Genomic DNA, 17,524 nt, shown 5'->3' on the forward strand with positions numbered 1-17,524 from the left:
CAGACCACTTTGAACACCTGTACAGTCATGGAGAATGGAAGTGGCGCACAACCATTATGTAAACATGTCAAGCTTCCTTTCAAACTCTACATGAAGGAGTGCATGCTCGTCAGTGCCTCAGCTAATGTGAGAATTATTACACACTAAAAATACCTGTGGGCAAGCTCCCACAGACAAATACAAAAATCAAATCTGGAAACAAAATCCTTTAAAGATCACATATACTCCAGAGGGTGCAAATGCATAAATCATTAATTGACATTGTTATAAATAAAACCCAGTCATTAAAACTGCTCAATTTGATCTTTAATTACCTTAAATCGACCTTTTTGACAACAGTGCACAATTCTCAGCCACAAACGAAATTTCAACCAATCAAAGCGACACTTCTCTGTGACACAATTGTAGGTATAGAAATGAGGGTCTGTGCAGTATTCATCTACATTTCAGGGGTTAAACTATTTCGTTTACAGGTTTGTACAAACCTGAAATCGCGAAAGCTGTTGTGAAAAATGAAAGCTCTATGTTCTCACAATCTACTATCATTTAGTTTCTCTCCTGCTTTGCCTAGTTTTCGAGTTACAACCCTTGTTTTCATAGACGATTCTGTCAAAATCACTTGATGTCGCTAGGTTGTAATCCGTGTTAGGCGGTATAAACCTACACTTTAATTGTCATTATTCACTTGATGCTCAGTTAATGAATTTATAACAGGTATAATTAGTGGTAACGCCACTTGGATTACCCGACAAAGGCCCCCATTTGGCATTTCTTGTGTCTGGGTTGATCAAATGATTAACCGATAACACACTGATTGATTAATTAGTTTTATGTGGATTTAAATGGGGGATTTGTCAAAAGGTAGTGTTTATGTATGTACATTTACTAATCTATACTGAATACACTCTGTCGTGTCTGTGTCTATGTAAAAACAACACCCTTCTTTCAAAGGATTAACCTCCAATACATTGATTGATTGCTCATTATTGGCTAACTAAATAACTTTTTAAAAAGAATGACGCACATTATGCAATAAGTTGCAGGGTGTGCTATCTTGGGTGACCAATGAAACTATACAGCAATGTGAAAAACCTGAAACGATACATCATGTTTTCGTATATTAGACTGTTAAAAGACACATCACTTGGGAAATCTGCATATGAATTATATATCACTCGTTTTTGTGGATATTAATGGATACATTCCTCGAACAATTTTAAATATTTGCATTTTTGCTTTTATTAAGTTGCCGTAGCTTTCAACAGAATCACTGTTTTCGTCGTGAAGTGTAATGATGCAGACGACATACAGTAGGGCGTGTGTGCGAATTATGATCATATAGGCTATGAAATGTCTACATATTACATTCCTGTTATACATTCGCAGATCACTCTTTTTTATTAAGTTTCAAAATGCATACAAGTATGATTATAAAGTAATTAGGATTATGAGACCAAGTGTAAAGATGTATATTGACAGGTGTCTAGATACCAGTGAGTGAATGTTAAAAACCAAGTAAATTTAGCAAGTGAAGAAATTTATCGGCCCCGACCTCGCTTAGGTTATGTTACAGGTTGTGTCATGCAAACTCTTTTTGGTAATGATTCAAATACATATTTATGTAGTTTTGATTTTCTAACTTGATGAAAACAAACCATAATCTCATTAATTCAAATGGATTTGACTTCACGATTTTCAAAAATGGCAGCACCCTGACTTGGGATTAATGCTATTTAAGTTTGTTTTCACTGACTTACAAAAGCAAAATTACTTTCTAGTAATTCTACTGGTAGTAAAATATGTATTTTATTGACGGACAATAGGATTTTGCATGACATTGCTTATAACATAACAATTGCACTCTTGGAAGTGAGGTGGAGGTCAATATAATATTGCTTGCAATATTAATGTCACTTCAACCCCCACCTTGCTTCGTTGGAAGAAGTCCTTACGTTATAAGTTGTGTCATACAAAATCCTTTTGGTCATGATTCAAATACACTTTTTACTACTAGTAAAAACAAACTACTACTAGATGAAAACAAACCATAATCTCCATAATTCTAACGGACTTTTAGCCTGTGACTTCACCATTTTCAAAAATGGCGGAACCCTGTCTGAAGACAAATGCTGTTTAAATTTGTTTACAAAATCAAAATTACTTTTCACTGGTAGTATAATATATGTATTTTATTGATGGACATTAGGATTTTACATGACATTGCATACAACATAACAATTTCACTCTTGTAATCGAGGCAGGGGTCGATATAATATTACTTACAATAATATTGGCACTTCAACCACAACCTTGCGTCCGAGGAAGAAAGCGTTATATTCATGCAAAATCCTTTTGGTCAGCAATGTGTAGTAAGCAGTCTTTATTTTATAAACTCAATGAAACTTGAATTCCATTTTCTATCCTGGAAGCATGGTAGGGGGTGAACCATCCGATTTACTATTTACCACAGGCTTCCATAACAATCGCTTTGCACACACAAACAACCAATTTAAGCACAAACTACGGTGTCCGGTGGAAATCTATGCATAGTGACACCATCACCAGACCCAAGGAGCAATTAACGGCAACACAACAATTAGGCATGTCTTTGGTGACGTCAAGAAATCAGCAAAATGACGAGCTTCCTACACATTTTCTATACAACTAAGTGAAAATCGTTCCTTCTATGACGTCACCGTAGGGCTCTGGCGACAGAGTCACGTAAGCTGTCTGCGGTTTCGTTTGCGGGCAAAAGAGAAGCAGGCAGCGTTTTAGCAACTTTTAAGCCCTTGGTATTAATTAACCACAATTTTTTTAAAAAAGGAATGGTGTTCTGTTTATGACTAACCAGAAATCTTTCATATGCAGTGGTAAAAAGAGTACCAAAAAATTGAGTTTAGTTGTTCTTTAAACAACTAGGGGTGGACGCGACTATACTAAATTTCAGTCTGTAGTAAAACTTGGAGAAAGTACTGTGACTGTGTGTCCCAGTCCACCCAGCTGTGCATGGGTAGCTCGTAGCGATGACAAAGCCACATCAACTAGAGGCAACTAGACGCAAGTTGTGTGATCCCCAGGGAGTTGAGTGTGATAATACAATGTGTGGTTTGAGTTTGACATCCAATGAAAATCAAAATGCTTTTGAACAGCTGTGCTGGATATTGGCACCACACACAAATGTTAGAATAATAACTACTTTTAAAAAGCTAAATCCTGAAAGAGTAATTAGTGTGTTTGACAATGTTTGTGCAGGTGCAAGTGTGTGTGTGACCAGAATGATGAGGTGTGTGCATGCAATGTCAGTGTACAGGGTGGCACTAGGTTCTGGGGTGGATACTCTGGGTACCTTGGTGGATACTGTGTGGCTATTCCTGCGGGTACTGACATGAGCAGAACCTGTGCTAGTCTAGTGAGTATGATTTCTGGAAACAACAAGGAGCAGGTAGACATGCCCTAGCGACTTGCCAGGTGACCCAGTGCCAGGCTAGCCTGGGTGTTGTACCTGATCATTGAGCACAGGGTCAGTGAACTGTGAACAGTACATGAGTACCAGACGTTATTGTAAATACAGGAGGCTTGCAGGTAATCCAGCAAGCTCAGGCTACACTATGTTCATGTCACAAGATCTTAGGATCATCTAAACACTTTTAATATAATGCCTACATCATTCTGTTTATTAACCATTTTAGAACCATTTCTTATGTAAAGACAGGCATTGAATGAGTTTCACCTCTGATTTGTTACACCCTGTTTAAGAGTGGAGACCAACAATCTTTAGTTATGTCATAACAATGTGACCACTAAGAATTATAATACAGTCACTAGGGGGAGGGCAACCAATTAACAGATGAAACTTCAATCTTGGCATTCAAAACAGTCATTAGTTGGAAACATTACTAATCTACATTAGAGCAAATTCTTGTCTTCTAACTTAAAGCCTAACCCCAGAAACAGTAACACAAAATCTGTCCTGGCCTGAGCTTACGTCTCAGCAGTGGATCATAAGACCTGTCATCACTACTCCCATGAAGAAAACACCTATCACTAGAGTCAGCTAGTCAGTTGCATCATTAGAGATGGGTTGTACCCAGTAATAATAATGGGTTGTAGCCAGTAATAATAATGTAACATGTAATAATGATGGGTTGTAACCTGTAATAATAATGGGTTGTAACCAGTAATAATAACGAGTTGTAGTCAGTAATAATAATGGGTTGTAGGCAGTAATGATAATGGGTTGTAGCCAGTAATAATAATGGGTTGTAGCCAGTAATAATAATGTAACCTGTAATAATGATGGGTTGTAACCTGTAATAATAATGGGTTGTAACCAGTAATAATAATGGGTTGTAACCAGTAATAATAATGGGTTGTAGCCAGTAATAATAATACAATGCAATCTGTCCTACTCAGACTCTTCTCTTTCTCGGATTGCTGTTTAAACCGGACTGAACTTAAGGTCCCAACATAATCCTTCTTTGTTGTCATAATGAAAAAGCTCTGTATCTCGGACTCTCGTTATTACAGGTAAAAAACACTGCTGTATAACCTGGACTTTGCATGTCCACTTGACCAATAAACCTTGAATAAACACCCCATTGACTGGTTTGTAAATTTTGTCTAGCGCTGAATGCTTATTTACCTTTGATGCGATTAACACTAATTTGTAAACCATAATTGAGATGATTGTGTAAACTCAGTGTCCATATGATGATGCACTAGAGTCCTTCAGACACATTGTGATTACTGGGGTGCCGATCGATCAAATAACTGGTTTACTGATTGTCTGACAATCAAACTTTGAGTTTGATAATCGATTGGAAAAACAAATCCAATCAATAACATTGTATACTATTTTCAAGAATAACATATATGATTAGTATACATGCAACATTTGAAAATACCTCCATGTAGATCAAAGCTTATCAACTATCGCACAAAGAATAATTGACGTACTTATCGTTTAACTCTTGAAAAAGTATCTATATTCATATTTAATTCATCAGCAATTTTACAGTAAAATATTCTCCGGCCAACACTATGTGAGTTTTCCAATCTCTTGACCAGGGAATAATTCCAGCCTTCAGGCACTGACATAGGAAATTGCTATGCAACTGATGTTTAATTTGGACTTTTTAGTCAGTTACAAGCCAGTCCATATCAGACAGAGTGCACTATAACAATAATAGACAGTTACTGCCCTGAAGAGCACAAGCTGTGTGTGAGGCACTAGAACATTATGGTCACAAGACCATTTGTTTGGGTATGCAACAAATTCGGGTGAAAGCTGATGTTAAATACCAGTAGTTAGGTTGACATGGATTGGAAAGACGGGTATTGACATATCAACTCAAACATATCACAATGTAATGACATATATATATATTTTAACAATAAACCTTCACATTTATTTTGTGTAAAGATAACAAAATTCCATCTACATTCCCAATTCATCAATTTACAGTCCAAAAATGAAATACGCTCTGGCCATCTCAACCATCATAATGACAATATTAATAAATGTCCACATTTCTGAGCAATTGAGAAACAGTACACAGAAGAGTTGTAAATACCTCCATGTAGATATGAGTTGAAAGTATCTCAATAAATGATTTGTGCACATTTACAATTTGTAAATATGTAAATACAGCCAGGTAGGCTCGTGTTTGCAGCCATTATACAGGAAGTCAAGTCTATTTACAGCTTGCCGAGGAAGCAGTCGTTTTTTTCTTGTGCAGAAAGTGGCTTGCAGCGTAATAACTGATTTAGAATGGACATATATATTATTTAGACCCATGTTTAATTACATCTTTGAATATGCTAGCATTGATTAAGGTTTCATAAATGTACCATGTTATGAAAACGTGGTTCTAAAAACAACGAATACTCCTACAATATAACAGATGACCGAAACAAGCAATTTGATTGGCTGGTCAGACCATCAACAAAAAGCTTTTGTATTTGCAAAAGGCTTTATTCTCGTCAAATTCAAAATAAAGGATGGAATTGAATAGCTTTATTGATATTTATTACATATACTTTTAGATGTAGACCCGTTATCTTGTGTTGTACAACAGATCTTCGTTACAAGCGATTCTGTAGTAGTCGTCTCAACAGCTGATCTTGTGTTCATAAGTCCATACTTGTAGCTGATCATTTATCGATAACTGATTGAGAGAAGACATTGATAATCAATTATGGTTTCAGTGGTCCATTCCCAACACTAATTCATAGGTCCTTCTACCTCACAATGTGATCAAAATGTGTATCACAATTGTTTATCATGGATAATTTGTCTGCAAACTCCAATGTTTCTGCACCACACACTGACCAAGTCATGTAATATGTTTTGGTTCTACCGGTGACAGTGAGTGTCCAAAAATTTCCCACTGTGTACACATGTACATTTCAGACGAGATCATTCAAGAAGTTTAGGGATTCAGAGATGCCAACCCCAAAGTGTTGCAAATAGTAGTTTCAAGGATCAAAATTAGTAGTTTGACCATAAAATTAGTAGTCAACTAACTAAACGAAATCATAATGGACTGTGACGAAAAAATGAATGATATGACAGTCACATGGTCACATTATTTCTGCCGGAACTAAATGTGTCAAATTAAATCAGCTTCACTAAAATTACGTTTGTTACTTGCAATCATTCCAGTTCAAATATGTCATTAAATTTTATGAATGGAAGGTAGGTGAAGACCGAAAATGTATTTCATCGTTGACAATATGTGTTTTTGTCTATATATCTGAATTTTAATGCATTTTATTCAAATTTCATAGAATTTATAGTGGAATCGTATTGGCGTAGTTTGAAGATAAAATCTGTAGCAATTACGATAAAATTGTAGAGGTTGGCATTTCTCGGGATGGGACAGCATCAAGAATAAACATGTGTTTAAACATGATGCATTTTGGAACAAAACTAGGTTAACCTCTACAATTCCACTTGGAAATTACCATTTGACATTAGTAATAAACAACACACTTACCACTCAAGTCTTGCTTCAATTTTTCTATCTGTTTCTTCAGAGATTCCGTCTCCTTGGCAACATGATCCATCTCTTCAGCTTTTTTCTTCTGAGTGATTTCATAATTCTCCTTAATTATGTGGTCCATGCGCTCCAAAGCCTGGTGGCGCTCCTGACGTGCAATGTCACGTTCTTGCGTCAGCAGACTAAATTCCTTCTGAATCACATCCCGCTCTTGCTCCAGTTCATGTTTCATGCCTGATATATCATTGCACTCACGTCGACACTTGTCCCGATCCTGCAGGGCAGAGGCAACTTCACGTTTTAGAGTTTCAACTTGGTCCTCCGCGCTCTTCTTGTCCTTCTCAAGCACAGTCACCTTCTTTGTTAAATCCACCAGCTTGTCATGGAGCTGTTCAATTTCCTTATGCACTGTGTCCCGTTCAGACATGATCAGACGATATTCATTGTAACAGGCATCACGTTCATTCTGCAAACTCTCCTTCTCTTTTCGGAGACTTATTTGTTTGGCAAGTGCCTGGTTATAGTCTAACACATATTTATCCCGTTGCTGAGTCATAAATGCTAAAGATTCATTCAGTTGTTTCCTTTCATTAAGCACCTGGTTCCAATTTCGAATTGCAGATGTACACTGCTGTTTGAAGCCATTCCTGTCTGTTATAGCCATGTCTCGCTCAATGCGCATCTCCTCATACTTTTTTAGAACACTCTCATTTTCCTCGGACAGTTTTTCCAGACGACTGTTGTTTGTGCCGTGGGATGATGCAACATCATCATACTGTTCACGGAGATCATCATAGTTGTTCTTCAGAGTCTCATACTTGTCTAGCAGTGTGTCATACATCTCATTTAGCACCTCACTGGAACCACTTTCACTCAAAACCTTACGATATTGGATGCGTAGCTCAGCCATTTCCTGTTTATCTTCTTCACGTAATTTGTGTAAGTTGCCAACCTCCTGTTCCAGTTTCTGGCTTCTGCTCAACACATCCAAATTCTCTGATTTCAGTGCATGTATCTCATCTGTCAGTTGTGTCTGCCTTGTGAGAGATGTCTTGTAAAGGTTCCGGTAATGGTCAGCTTCCTTTGTAGCTTGGTCATACCGTGTGACTGTCTGAGCATGTTGTCCTTTCATGGACTGCAATTCCTTGATTGCATGTTCACACTGTTCTTTGAGCCAGTCATAGTCACGTGACTTTTCCGACACCTTGATCTCCACAGGAGACTGTAGACTGGGGTGAAGCGGACTTTGAGAGAGTGTAGGGTAGCTGCTGCTGCTCTCTATTTCATACTGACTGGAGGGAATGATCTTCAGACGGGCATCTCGGATCTCCTGCGACCGACTTGGATCTGAATGGAAGCAGGTGGTATTATCAATGAATAAGTGTGACTTTGAGCTGTGCCATCAAAAGTGGGAGAAAGATGTTGACCAAGATTAAGAAAGAATTCTTGGACACTTTGAATGTATCATAATGTTTCTAGATGCTTGTTTTTTTAGGTGAATATGCCCTGAAGATTGTGGAGATAAACAAGGTTTGCATTTCTACAAACTCACCTATCTGGATGTGTTGAGGGTGGCGTTGTACATCATCCTCTGAGTCGGATGTCATTGATGTTGACCTGGAATCTACAACAAAAACAGCATTAGTGATTGAGTGATACAATAATAAGAGTCTATAGTGACTTCACAGTCTTAACAACTATTCCTATACAGTGATGTGTGAGTATGGTTTAAGTTACTTTAACACAGTTCAGCAGTATTCCAGCAGTATCACAGCAGAGGACCTTGTATCTGGGTGTCATATACTGTTCCCGTGTGGGGACGGTAACCCTTATTTGGAGTGACGACAGAACACTTTAACAACTAGGCTACCCCATCACCCCTATGAATTTATCATTATTTCCATAAACAGTCAAAATCTAAAAAAGAACATCTCCAACTGTACGGAAATGACGGAACGATGTAACTTGAAACATTTACATCAAACAATAACATTGAGGGACAGTTCTCCATCTATCAAACAAACCAACCCAGTAGGCTAGTTATCACCCTCATATTCCCTAAATTAGGTTATAACAAAATGTGTTAATCTTAATCATGTTAATGGCTCAGCTATCAAGTGAATAAATCAACTGTGACTTTAAGTTATTGTAGAACCACAGTCTTTGGCGCTTTTTCAAAACATCACACACAGACATATATCCTGTGTGCCAGCAAGGAGAGCAAGGATTACATACAACATTATACATAATGATATCTGCCTTACAACAAATTTAAAGACTGTGAACATACTGTTCAAATTGGTGAGTGAGTGAGTGAGTGAGTGGTGAGTGAGTGAGCTTAGTTTTCAGCAATATTCCAGCTATATGGAGGCGGTCTGTAAATAATTAAGTCTGGACCAGACAATCCAGTGATCAACAACATGAGCATCGATTTGCGCAATTGTGAACCGATGAGTCAACCAAGTCAGCGAGCCTGACGACCTGATCCCATTAGTTGCATCTTTTGACAAGTATAGTTGCCTTTTATGGAAAGCATGGGCTGCTGAAGGCCTAGACCTTCACGGGTCCCGTTCAAATTGAGTACCAGCTTATGTCCACATTGAAATAGAACTAATACATGTACATGTCAGTTGGAAGACATTTCATAGATCATAACAAAAACATGACTCCAGCATGTTCATGAGTGTTATTTGAACAAACAATGTAATCCTCAACTTCTATTCCTCGCGCAATATCTGAAATTTATTATAGACTGATGAATGTGATATACATCAATACAGTTGATTCAAAATTAGGAAAGTTCATACAAAGATTGTTTCCTGTAAGTTTAAACAGTACCAGACAAAGAAAACCAAAATGTTTTCTTTTCAAATCTTAATGACGAACAAATTACCTTTATGTTCTGCATACATCACATGCTTTTTATTTGAAAATATGTCAAATCTATGAAATCAGAATTTCAATACTTGTGTCTGAGACAGAAACTGAAATATAAAGCAACAACTGATACAGAATTCCTGTTGATATCATGCCCTCCTTCCCACCCTCCCTGCACTTCACCTGTATCTCATCTCAGTTGACATCTAAACCCTCAGTGAGGCCAGTTTAAGGATGTGCTGGGTGGGCGTGTCCCTTTTAACTCACTATTTATGGCTCCATACTAAATTGTCTGGACTCATCTGACACCCTTGAGGGTTAGTTTGTCTTGGAGAAGTGACAGCATACCAATCACATTACTTTTTTTTCAAGATATCCCTCCTTATGTCTAAAATATACTGCTAACCAGTGAGGAAATTACACTAGGGCAAGCATCTACTTAGTGATAATACCTTTGGCTCCATCCTAATCATTTTACAACCAACACAAATCAGTTATCTCAAGCCCCAAACATCAACAATCAGTGATAATTTACATCAAACTACTCCTATTGTTTTCAACTTACCTGCAGTCAGTCCTGAGCTGCCTCCCATAAACTGAACGTTGAAGAAATGGGGGTAGGTACTCTTTAGAGCATGCAAAAAGTTTTCATAAGCTGGTCCACCCTTCACAGATAAAACATCTAAGAGTTTTTCAACTTTTGCCATCCGAGAGGACTGTCCTTCTATCTCAGCGACCTCGTCCGGTCCTAACACTTGCGCTCCTTTCTCCAGGTAAGGACACAACTTGTCAACTTCTACCGTCTGTACAATCTTCGACCGGTGCATCGCGACCAGCTCCTTGTGCTTATCATCCATCATTGAATCCCGTGATCAAGCCACAAAAGAAATAGATCTACCACGACCAAGACCTCGGTCCGACTTAAGATCGGGGGAAGTTAATAATTGATCATTTTGTAAGAGTTCGGAGACACAAGTCGGCCATGTTTTACAAGAAATCGATTGAAAACAATGCAGGCAAATTGAAAACAGGCGAGGTTCACAGTGATATTTGCAAACCATTTGACATCTGTGGTGCAGAATAATCGTCCATAAAACTTTGGAATCAAACGCCAATTTACAAAGTCCTTTTCCATAGTTAGCCGTCAGTACAGCTACATCGCTACGACTTGATAAATAAGCTATTTAGCAAGCGCCATATTGACGAGCTGCGCTGACATTCCAAAAATGGCAACAGAGTTGAGGTCAAATAAATTGAACGTTGAAATAGTAAATATAGTAACAAAACATAAAATGTTAAAACTTTTAAAGTTATTTCATATATTATTTGCTATTTAAAATATTAATTCAGGCATTTTGACCTTGATTTTTACGACATGACGTATCGAAATCTCTTGTAAGGGAGTTAACTCTTAAAAATAGGTTAACAGGTGCGCGTTAGTTATTTCCGTTAGTCGGTAGAGCACCCGTAAAGATTATAAAAGCGTTCACTGTTCACATCTTGAGTCAGCCATTTGAGACATATCAGAGACTTTAGCAGATGATGTTTTTGAAATTCGACAGAGTCATTGGCCACAGTCTTGGTGTGTCAATATCAAATATGTTTGAAGGCACACTCCTGGCTAACTGCAACAGGATATAACATGAACTATACTGCCTTAAGAGCATACTTTGTACACGTCCAGAGATGCGTTTTCATCCAGTCATATAGGTAATTAGTCACATCTAAAGGCAATAAAGCTGTATATATACGCCAACTGATTCTATCATGAGATACAGCCCGACTGCCCTGAAAAAGGTCAAGACAGGCATAGAGCACAGCCATAAAGGTGTAAATCAACGTTTCATTCAAGAAATGAATGTTTGTTTGGTGAAGTAAAGGCGATATTATTTCTGATGCACATGTACGTTAGGCCCATAAATATGAGCACGTGAGTCACACTCTGATTACGTCATGCACCCTCTTTACGTTTGACAAATTTATGACCATTATCCTTTGTCACGCAGTGTGGAACTGATTTCACTCTTCTTGGTATAACGATACTGACTCACGTAAACAGGCAAACACATAAGTTTCCCGAAGGGAACCAATCTAAAATTTAAAAACAACAACAACTCTCAGTTCATAACTCATTCTGATTATGCTATAAATGATGCGTACATGGTTTGTTCACAGAATGTTCCAGGGTTCATGGTTACATAAGAAAATGTTATTAGGAATTATAATCCGACTGGTGTCAAACACTTCAATGCCACAGAAGTGCCAGTGCTCACACGATCATTGAATACTGCATGCACGATAAAGGCTTTACCAGGGTCGATGTGAAACACTTCAGTGCAACGGAGATGCCCATGTTCACACGATAATTGAATACTGCATGCACGATAACGAATTTACCAGGGTCGATGTCAAACACTACAATGCAACTGAGATGCCAGTTCTATCTTGATCATTAAATACTGCATGCACGATAAAGGCTTTACAAGTTTCGATGTTAAACACTACAATGCAACTGAGATGCCAATTCTTTCTGGATCATTTGAATACTGCATGCACGATAAAGGCTTTACCAGGGTCGATGTTACACAGTGGAGGATGTCAAAGTGACACGGTCGAAACAAGGCCGCTTATGTATTATGATTCATGCCACTAACTGTAGAAATGGTAACATGTTGGCTATACAACAGGAGAGTTCAACTCGCATTTAACTTGTGGAAATGTAATTGAAGAGAGGATTGAATGTCAGGTACTGAAGAGCAAGTGTCAGGTATTATTGCAGACATGCAGACAGGTGAAAATGCCGGGTCCAACAGGAATGACTCATATCGTCTATGTGGAAACATTCGATGGGATTGCCTCATTACTGATATTAATTTATTCTTTATACAAGTCAAGCCGTCTTCTCGGGGTGTTACAGTGAAAATTTAGCCAAGGAGGTTTGTTATTTTTTAGGTATATGGGTGATCTCAGATGGTTCAAGGATGGTGAAATCAACTATTCCCTTCACCTGAATTCCTTGCGACAACTATCAATGAGAAACAAGTACATCTGCCTCATGGTTTTCACATTCAGATCCGTGCTTGAACATTCAGCTTGATGACAACTACAACCATATATTGTGTGGGTGGGTGGGTGAGTGAGTGAGTGAGTGAGTGAGTATGGTTTGACGCCGCTTTTAGGTATATTCCAGCAATATCAGAGCGGACTTCACGCATTGTACCCACGTGGGGAATCGAACCCGGGTATTCGGCCTGACGAACGGACGCTTTAATCACAAGGCTACCCCGTCGCCCCTTGATTTGTAATTTTGTGTAAATTATTGTCGTGTATTGTAGTATATTGTTTCTCTTAGGATTCAGTAGAAGGCAAAGTTGTTATATTTGGAAATCATACGCGTGGACATCCGGGTTATAACGGGTCTACAGCAGCCGATGCTTGTGAAAGGTGACAAAGGGATCGGTGGGTCAGACTCACTGACTTGGTCTCACAACATGTCATCGTTGCCCAGTTCCGTAGATCGATGCTCATTCTGTTGATCACTGGATTGTCTGGCCCAGACTCGATTATTTACACACCGCCACTGGAACGTTACTTAGTATGGCTATAAATAACACACCAAAGAACTTGGAAATCAAGGTTATTTGGACGCTTTGAGAACAGCATGGGCACATCCAGCGTGTCACGCAACCCACTGAAAGATATTTACACAAAAGAAGTAGCGTAAACACATACATATGATCTCACACATTACATTGCGATCAACAGACTATGAATATGGTTATGTCTCTGGATGTATCCAACCCATGGAATCGGGACCACAGTTGGTGCTGGATGAACGTCAGCGTCACGATCCTTTACTGTCACCACAGCAGTTGTCTCAAATACTGTCTTTGTAATTACTCAACCCCTTAATGGTGTACTGTATCGAATGGTGTAGATCGATGTTCATGCTCATGATCACTGGTTTGTCTGGTCCAGACTCGAGTATTTACAGACCGCTGCCATGTAGCTGGAATATTGCGATGTATTACTAAACTCACCCACTCACTTGAATATGTACATTTTAGAATGAAAATTTAAGTGTAAGATGTGCTTGTGGGTGAATCCGTTCACCTACAGATTTCTGGTTAACTTGCTGCTTTTACTTGGAAATCGTACCTGAAAATACCTTTTAGCAATGTACAGAAACGTGAAGCGGTGTATACAGTTGACACGCACTATTATAAGTCAACGACGAAGTCTGTAACTGTATGTACATATAACAACGTACTCTGTAACGGTGTATACATACAGTAACGTACACTGTAACGGTGTATACATACAGCAACGTACACTGTAACTGTGTATACATAGAGCAACGTACTCATTAATGGTGTATACATAGAGCAACGTACACTGTAACGGTGTATACATATAACATACTCTGTAATGGTGTATACATATAGCAACGTACTTTGTAACTGTGTATACATACAACAACGTACTCTAACTCTGTATACATATAGCAACATACTCTAACGGTTTATACATATAACAACGTACTCTGTAATCGTCTATACATATAACACGGTACTCTGTAACGGTGTATACATATAACAACGTACTCTGTAATGGTGTATACATAGAGCAACGTACTCTGTAATGGTGTATACATATAGGAACGTACTCTCTAACGGTGTATACACACAGCAACGTACTCTTTAATGGTGTATACATATAGTAACGTACTCTGTAACGATGTATACATATAACAACATACTCAGTAATGGTGTATACATACAGCAAACGTACTCTTTAATGGTGTATACATATAACAGCGTACACTGCAATGGTGTATAAATACAGCAACGTACTCTTTAACGGTGTATACATATAACAACGTACTCTGTAACTGTGTATACACATAACAACGTACTCTGTAACGGTGTATACATACAGCAACGTACTCTTTAATGGTGCATACATACAGCAACATACTCTGTAATGGTGTATACATACAGCAGCGTACACTGTAACGGTGTATACATTTAAAAACGCATTCAAGAGTCACATTTGACTCTTTCTACAAGGTTGCTTATCAGGGCTAAGATATTGCTTTAGTTACAGCATTTATGAGTAACTATTGATTGATTGATTGATTGCCGGGGAGAGCCTCCAATTTTGAAGCATTGGTGTTAAAACATCGTGCGTTATGCGATTCACTATTTAACTTGTATCTTAACTAGTATGCTCAGTATATCGCACGGACGCCAACTCCAAGCAGGATAAGCTCACTGTTCCCAGACCACCGGAGCTGGTGTCATCGCTTCAGTGATTCAAAGTGAGCGAGTGAGTGAGTTTAATCTTACGCTGCACTCCGCAATTCATATACACACATGCTGAGGAGTCGGAAAGATGCGATGGCCTTTCCCTTTAGTGGCTATTACTAACGGCTGTGTAATGAGTTGTACTCCATCTGATACACTTGCAAACGTGTGAGTGAAAGCATTGGCATCATATTTATATGACCGGAATGTATATGACCATCACTACAGTATTGTTCAGCATACTCTCGTCAAACTTTGCAAATGGCTTTCGTAATATGGGGATTCACTCTGCTATCTCGACTGTCAAGTGTTTGCCCGAGTGATTCCTTAACCATTTGATGTGATACAATCAGCGGATATTGAGGGGGCTATTGGGGGTGACACCTGTTGCTGGAGTACTGCCTGGAGTCACCCTCGCCACAAATACTGCGGGGAATTGTGAAAAAACAGTGACCACAGGGTCGGTTGTTAGTGACAGAGGGCCTTGGTGAACATTACCACACCCAAAGTGTATGTTAGTGTCACGGTCTTAATGGTATATATTTATGCTGGATGGCCTTACAGTAGCACGCGTCCTATTGTTTTCTTTAAGTGGTATTTTCTTTCGTCACCAGTACATAGTTGATAAAAGGTAAGGCTATTTGAGTTATATGATAGTGCCCTACACACACCCATACATAAACAAATGCTAAATGGGCCATTAAAGGGACGCCTCCAAGCTAACCTGAAGCTCCTGTATTGTCTCAACCATGGAACTGTGGTCAACAATTTGGTGCTCAATTTGAGCTGTTTCTTTTCCCCCTACGAACACCTGGTGTTATCACTGATTCCATGCAGCAACTTCGCCTTTTCCTGCTTCTTGCGCCCAGTGAAATCCATTTTGTTGGACAATCAGTGGCATTGAGCTTATAATACCGTATAATACCGTATAATACCATGTTATTGCTAGATTGTATGGTATGTTCCCTGATAAGTGAAGTCTTACTGACCCTTTCCTACCAGATCCAAATACCATCAGTTAGACAGTTTAATACCAAATGCTGAAAAGCCACTACAGTTTCGTTTCTGAATTGCAGAACAACAGAGGTTGTGTAAGCATCTGTGTTGGCTGAACAGTACAGGCTGTGTGAGCCTCCCTGTAAACTGTACAACACAGGTTGTGTGATTTCTCCAGTCAGCAGCTGGAAGTAGAAGGAAACTGGTTGTGTGAGCACCTCTCTCAGCTAAAGAACACAGGTTGTGTGAGCGCCTCTCTAAGCTGAACAACAAAATTGTGAGCTCTCTCAGCAGAACAGAGGTTGTGTGAGTGTATGTGTCGGCTGAACAATAAAGGTTGTGTGAGCATCCCTCTAAGCTGTACCACACAGTTTGTGCGAGCGTTCCTGCCAGCTGTACAACGATTACAGTGAAGTCTAATATGTTGATGATAGAGTCGGAAAGATGCGAGTGATTCCTTAACAGTGAAGTCATGTATATTTGGTTGACACATTCAGTAACCATACTGAATCACCATGTTAGGGTGTACTTTGGCTTGATATTGCTAAAAGTGGTATAAATGCATACTGATATGAACTCTCTGGGGCTAAACTCATTCATTTGTGAGTGGACAAATTGATGACAATTTAAAGCATTTTTTGACTAAATTTCATCAGTCTAGCATGTTACCTTAGATGCTAACAGACTGTAGCCATGGTATCTGGACCACATAAAACCCATAGTTTGGTGTTATTGTCAGTGTTCCACACATCCTGTCCATTAAGGTGGCAGGTATGACAGGCATTAACTACTAACGAACTGTTCAGGACCCTATTTTTGTACAAGATAATATAAATTAGAAGTGACAATACCATTTCCACATACATAAGAAATCCTCTGCCAAAAAAGTTGATTGTACAGCTGAGACTGTATTATAATTATATGATTCAGAGGCATTACAGTTGAACGATGTTGTTTGCAACCAATCGTATCTGGATCAGACAGTCCAGTGATTGTTACCATGCAATATGATGACTGAACATGAGTCTACGGATAAACATAAGACAGTGAGGACACCTGGTGTTGCTACTCCAATGATGTCCCCATTGTAAACATAAGTCTGCATCCAATTTCGAAATGTCCTCTACCTAAAACTTTTTGGAAGCTTTCAGAATAATTCTCCGGAAGTTCATGGTTGGTCTGACCAGGCAGCGTTTCCTGGGAGAAGTCCCATTTGCTCTCTGGGATGCATATAGATGGGGCAGGCCCTGAGCTGATGATGAGCCTTACAAGTGTGATTGCCAGGATCACCTGAACCTTCTCTGCTGTATTTTCATCTTAATGTGTAAAACATAATTGAGGACA

The 17,524-nt window shown here is 38.8% G+C and overlaps 1 protein-coding gene across 2 annotated transcripts in view; it reads right to left on the reverse strand.

Annotated features, from left to right (window-relative positions):
• The window catches only part of LOC137285329 (disks large homolog 5-like), a 39,862-nt gene extending 28,750 nt beyond the window's left edge, over positions 1 to 11,112 (reverse strand). For both annotated transcript variants that reach the window (XM_067817692.1, XM_067817693.1), the window contains exons 1-3: positions 10,444 to 11,112; positions 8,554 to 8,625; positions 6,999 to 8,348 (exon numbers count right to left, since the gene is read on the reverse strand). In XM_067817692.1, coding sequence (XP_067673793.1) covers positions 6,999 to 8,348; positions 8,554 to 8,625; positions 10,444 to 10,738 — 1,717 coding nt within the window. In that variant the 5' untranslated portion in view covers positions 10,739 to 11,112. The remainder of the gene's footprint in view (positions 1 to 6,998; positions 8,349 to 8,553; positions 8,626 to 10,443) is intronic.
• Between the last annotated feature and the right edge of the window lie 6,412 nt (positions 11,113 to 17,524).

This window comes from Haliotis asinina, chromosome 5 (genome assembly GCF_037392515.1).
Source record: "Haliotis asinina isolate JCU_RB_2024 chromosome 5, JCU_Hal_asi_v2, whole genome shotgun sequence".
Lineage (NCBI taxonomy): Eukaryota > Metazoa > Mollusca > Gastropoda > Lepetellida > Haliotidae > Haliotis > Haliotis asinina.